Below are 6,000 nucleotides of genomic sequence, written 5' to 3' on the forward strand. Positions count from 1 at the left end.
TTAAAAAAGAAATAAAAGGTGGGGGAGGGGACTTCCCTGATGGTGCTGTGGTTAAGACTCCGTGCTCCCAGTGCAGGGGGCCCAGGTTCGATCCCTGGTCAGGGAACTAGATCCCAAATGCATGCCACAACTAAGAGTTTTCATGCCACAACTAAGGAGCCCATGTGCTGCAACTAAGGAGCCTGCCTGCCACAACTAAGGAGCCCGCCTGCCACAACTAAGGAGCCCGCCTGCCACAACTAAGACCTGGTGCAACCAAATAGATAAATAAATTTTAAAATAATAATAATAAAATATTAAAAGGTGGGGAAGACAGGATCCTGCAGGGAGTGCAGCAGGTTATAACATATATAATGTATTACCTATATTGTGCATATTACGTATATTATATGTTATACCGTTTTGTAACCTAAGCAAGCACCCCTTTACTATTATTGTCAATGAAACGATCTAGTGTCCCTAAACTATTTGAGTGCAGCCTCAGAACAATCTGACAACCCGGACAGCGAGATGTGCAAAACCTTCCAAAGTACACAGAGGCAAGAACGTTAAACCAGAGCAGTGATTTTCATCCCTAGTATCACCACCAATTACCTCTAAAACTACTGGAATACTCAAAAACCATTCATTTTAATGCAGTACGATTTTTAAAGTTAATATATGCCCCTACTGGCTTTGCTAAATGGGCCAGGTGGCCCCAAAATCCTGGGAAATCACAGCTGGAGGCTAAACACTACCTTCTCAAAGTATGTTAACGCAGATCAAGACAAAAGCAAGCCCTGGAAATCTAGTCCCTAAAGGTCTACCCTGGGTGGGTTGTGGTGGGTCTGAAGTCAGGGTGGGCATGCCTGCTGACCCAGAAGACAAAGACTGCTGGTCGCAGACAGCAGGGCAAATGATAAACATACTAACTCAAGGACAAGGCTATGAGCAGGTAGAGAACTAAGAATTATAACAGTAGCAAACACTGGCCAAAACAGAACTAAGTCCTGGTTTGATTTCTTCTCTGTCATGCATTCCTTTGCTTACTCATTCAATAATACTTGCTGAACCTTTATTATATGCCACACGCTGTTCTAGGCACTGGCAATATAGCAGTGAACAAGACAGGCGAAATTATTCTCTGTCCTCAGGGAGCTAACACCTAGTGCAGAAAGACAAAAGAGTAAAATACGGAGCATGTCAGCTGGCGGTTAAGTGTTTAGGGGGAAAAGCAAGGAAGGGAGATGGGGATTAGAGGCTGGAAGAGGGAGTAAGTCACTTACCACAGAGATGTAAATGTCTAGTTCCAAGTTTTAAATGATCTCTCTCCTCTCAAAGAACTCTAGGATAATTACGTTAATGGAGTCCCAGAGTCATTCCAGCATTCAAAAAACAGACCAAGAATTTTATGGACCAGAAAGGGTCCATTTACCATGGGGCAAATTGAAGATCTAATAAGAGCTCCCACTTCTCAGGATCCTGAACTATTCTCAGCCCCTTATACACCGGTGTCTTCATTTAATCCCCACACTGAACTAATGAGAAGCATAGGGGTAACACCATCTTCGACATTTAACAGATGGGAAAACGAAAGCCCAGCGCAATTAGGGAACTGGCCCAAGGTAACCGGTGTGCTAAATGCTGACGTGAGGACACTGCTCTAACTTTCCAAATAAATGTCCATTGGTGGCCTGAGGTTTTCTTTTGCCAACACTCATCTTCCTTATCCTATTCAAGATTTGCTTTTCAGTGTTTTACTGAGTTCTCACAACCCCACCAATCAACTGAAAAAGAATCAGAAGCTGGTTCCTTTTTTTTTTTTTTTTTTTGGCCGTGCAGCTTGTGGGATTCTAGTTCCCCAAACTGGGATTGAACTCAGGCTCCCCCGCAGTGGAATCACAGAGTCCTAACCACTGGACCACACCTACCTCTTTCTGAAATTGTATTCATTTGTTTAGAGGCATTTACTCTTTAATGCCATCTTACAAATCTCTACCATGCTGTAATGTCTGAAATATTTTCTTTAAAGAACTATAATAATGGATTATAGAAACTCCTTAATGGGTATTCCCTCCCCTTCCCTCCCCACTTGCCCCGGCTCTGATTACCTCACACTTTCTCAGCCAATGAGAGAGCCAAGTGTCCTGGACATGCTCTCCTGGGCGTGTCCCACCTGTGTAGTTTTCCCTCCTGTCACCTCTGTTTATGTCATTTATTTTGTGTTCTGGCCCCACCACCCTCCTCAGGACATGGGGATGAGAATGAGAGTGCTACAAATAAGGCAGAATATGACACTGAATGGTAAAATATAAGCTTTACAGCAACTTGAGGACGTGCAAGCAGACACCAGAGTAAAGTGGTGACTAGGGGGTGACTGGTGTGAAGCCCTAGGAGCCGGTGGAGGATGTTATCAACAGCGTGGCAGCCTAGGAACACTCACCAAGGACTTCGAGGCTGGAGATTTCTCATTAACTGCAGGCAATTTGAAAAGAACTGCAAAGGAACACACCATGAGGCCCCCAAATGCAGGGAGCTTGACCCAGCCCACCTACTTGCACCAAAGCAATTCCCTGGACTGGGGAAGGGTGGGCTCCTTCCACTTCTGAATCCTGCGACCCCTCCACTACTTGATGAGAAGATGCCCATGTGTTTTAAACACTGGAGTAGCTCCAGAGTAGCTGGAATGGTGCCTCTGAATGATTAAATGGACAAATGAATATATTCTCAAAGTTTCTGTCTTTGTCCTCCTCCTCCTTCCTTTTCACTAATCCAGATCTTCCTTTATAAGACCCCTTGAGAAGAAAGTATGCAGTCACAGCCATCACAGATTTTCTCTGGATCACTAAATGGACCCTTGGCCACAGATGTGGGAAACAAAACCTGACACTGAGACATTAACCATTAGAAAGAGACAATGCTTTTGGAGTCAGTGGTAGACTTCAAAACCGGTGCATCTACTATGAGAACAAACATTGGCAGGCAGCTATAAACCACAGTAAACAAACTCAATAAAGATGAGACCTCAGCAGCACACACAGTACATTTCACCTGTGTAGCCTGCAATCAAGTACGTGTTGTTGTTGTTTTTATTATTATTATCATTATTATAAATTTTGCCTCTTCTCAATCTGGCCTTCAACCTAAATACTCCAGTAGATTTAGATACACAAAAGCATGAGTTACTCCAATTCCCTCTAAATCCACTCCAAAGAACAAATCCTTTAATATACATTGCAGGTAAAATGCCATCCCCAAGTGAAATAACAGTAATCCAGGGTAAAAGCTCTGTTGGCCTCATAAGCTACTTGGGAAAAAAAAACATTAAAGGTGACTGTCCAACACACAAACCAAATGCTATCACCAGCAAGGCATGGTGAGGTGCCATTAACAACACAATTACCAGGAACTGAAATCAGATTCAGTCCTCTCATCTGTCCCCTCTCGGCACTCGACCCATCCTTTCGGCTCTCCAAGAATTGAAGGGGAAAAGGGAGAGCCAAGAGCAGACACTGGGGCTATTTTAAGAAATAAAAGGATTCAAAAGTTAAGGTGCAACTTCCACTAACACAGTAGCAGATCTCCAAGAAAACCCCCGTGAAAGCTCTCTGTCTATAATATCAACTCAGGTTCCATAGGTAGGATGGAACCTTCCATCTTCCTCTTAGTTGTGTTTCATGTAAATAACTGCCTGCTGTTTCAGCCGTAAACAATCTGAAACTTACAAAGGGAGAGAGGACCAAGTACTCTACTAACCAGCAGAGAGAAGCAAGAGTTCCCAGGGGTGATTCAACTCTCACAAGCATCCTTAAGAACCCCAAGTCCTAACATCCAAGGGCTATTAAGGACCAGACACAAGATCTCATCAACAACCTCTCCAAAACGCCCCATTCTCCTTGCATGGATATGTATTTTCCTTTGACTTGCTTTTGAAAAACAAAGTTTAAAAATGTCAGCTGCAGTACCCCATCTGCTCCTTTCAAGTGTTCCTCACTATTCTCACTACTCAGTCCACACAGCACCACGACCCCTTCCCTTGACACCCATCCTTCCACGTGTCCATAACTAGGCTTCCCAACTGTGAGGGTAGAGTGAGCAGGGAACTTCAAAAAACACCTAAAAGGGGAAAATAATAATAATAATTTAAATAGCGACCTGCCATTTCGAAAGGGGAGAGAGTGTCAAAGGAAAACAAAAAACAAAAAAAAACCTAAACTTCCGTCGCAGAGATTGGAGGTTCCCGGCCACCAACTGGGCAGGGGGCTAGCATGCGCGCCGGAAGCCGCCGAGGATAAGTGGCTGGTTTCTGGTGGTGGTGGTGCCTTTAAACGACAAAGTTTTAAATGAACTATGATGTGGGGAGAATTGCTGTGATGGGACCAGATGTAATAGCTCTTTCATCCAGGCGTCAAGCACGCCCCCTCTGCCTCCCGTCCTCAGCCATTCTCCAGGAGTACGGGAAACCGCTAGCAGTCAGGGCCCGGGGACCAGCGCGCTCGCCCACCCGCCGCTCCAGTCCCAGCAGGAGCCAGGGCTCTCCCTCCCTCCCCGCCACTGCGATGCGGTCCCGGGGTGGGGTGGCGGCGCGCTGAGGGGAGCGGGGACCTGGGAAGGGCCCGGGTGCCGAGGCGGCCCCGGCTTGCCGGCGGCCCGATCGCGCGCGCACACACTCACACTCACAACAAGCGGCGCGCAGGGAGGGGCGGGCGGCCGGCGCGTTACCTGTTCTGCCAGCCCTGGAGGAGGTTGGTGTATTTGCTGAGCACGCCCTCGAGCGCCGGCTCCCTCCGCCGGCCGCTTCCCCCGCACGGGCTAGCGGCCACCGAGCCCGGGCTACTGCGGCTGCCCCCGCCGCCCAGCCCGGCGGCCGCCGACCGACCGGAGACCCCCCGGCCCGCTAGGGAGCAGGAGGGCGAGGAGCCCGCCGAGGTGGCGCGGCTGCTGCTGCGGCTGCTGCTGTTGCTGCCCCCGCCGCCGTCTGCGCCCTGGGCCGCCCTCTCCATGGTTCGCGCGCGCCTGGGACGCGGGTGCCCGCAGCGGTGGTGACCCCGGCGCTGGAGCTCCTGGCGCGGCGGCGGCTACAGCTCCGGGCACCCGGGCCGCGCGTGGCTGCTCCAAATCCCCGGGAAACGCCTGACTCATACAGGAGGAAGAGGAGGAGGAGGCAAAGAAGAGCTGGGAAGGAAGCCAACGGGGCTGGATGCAGCTGCGGCCGCCCCTCCTCCGGCCGCGGCCCGGGCCCCGGCCCCTCCCTCCGCACTAGTTTCCCCGGCAAGTTCGGAGCGGGTGGCCGGTTCGGCAAGCCCTCCTCCGGTTCCTCCTCCTTTGCTTTCCAGTCCCCGCGGCCGCTCAGGCCCAGGGCTCGGGGCGCTCCCAGCGCCAATGCGCAGGGTGGGCACGCCCGGAATCCACACCCTGCCGCCCCCTCTCGGATGGGAAGGTGCGAAAGGGAATCTCCGCGCGTCACTCCCCAACCCCCACCCACCTCGGGACCTGGAGGGAGGGGCGGTCCCACCCACCGGGTCCACCCGGATATGGACCCGCCCGGCCTAACGCCGGCTCACGCGCACACTCTTCTCCGTCTTCCGCACTGAGCCTGGCCCGGACACACGTACACGGTCACCTGGACATCGACCTCACTGGCCGAGCCAAGAAACTGGGCAGGGAGGTTCTCCGGGCTCTCCTGTGCGTCTGGGAGGGGAGGGCAGAGAGCGTTCCCGGGGCATTTTCAGCCAGCGGAGTTATGGCACAGTGGACACCAGGGCCGGGACCGGAGGCAAGAGAACTCGGGTTCCTGCGAGTGCCTCCTTAAATTGAGCGTCCTAGGCGCCGCACTGCCTTCACCCTAATCCCCACCCTGATGGACACACGTAAACCTGGCAAATCCAACCCTACCTGGTGTTATCAGACAGCACGAAGCACCTGGGAACCAGAGGCTCCGGAATGGGTAAGACTGCACTTAAGGCAGGAGAAATCACAGATACTTACAAACAGAGCGAAGTATTCTATTGGCTGTAACTT

At 50.9% G+C, this 6,000-nt stretch overlaps 1 protein-coding gene across 3 annotated transcripts in view; it reads right to left on the reverse strand.

Annotated features, from left to right (window-relative positions):
• OSBPL10 (oxysterol binding protein like 10) overlaps positions 1 to 6,000 on the reverse strand; it is a 279,913-nt gene that overhangs the window by 273,089 nt on the left and 824 nt on the right. For 2 of the 3 annotated variants that reach the window (XM_024743484.1, XM_024743483.1), the window contains exon 1: positions 4,702 to 5,411. The exons of the other annotated variant lie outside the window; for it this stretch is intronic. In XM_024743484.1, the coding sequence (XP_024599252.1) occupies positions 4,702 to 4,982 (281 nt within the window). In that variant the 5' untranslated portion in view covers positions 4,983 to 5,411. Of the gene's footprint in view, positions 1 to 4,701; positions 5,412 to 6,000 lie in introns of those variants that run through there. 3 annotated transcript variants of the gene reach the window in all.

Source organism: Neophocaena asiaeorientalis, unplaced genomic scaffold, assembly GCF_003031525.2.
Source record: "Neophocaena asiaeorientalis asiaeorientalis breed wild unplaced genomic scaffold, Neophocaena_asiaeorientalis_V1.1 scaffold332, whole genome shotgun sequence".
NCBI lineage: Eukaryota > Metazoa > Chordata > Mammalia > Artiodactyla > Phocoenidae > Neophocaena > Neophocaena asiaeorientalis.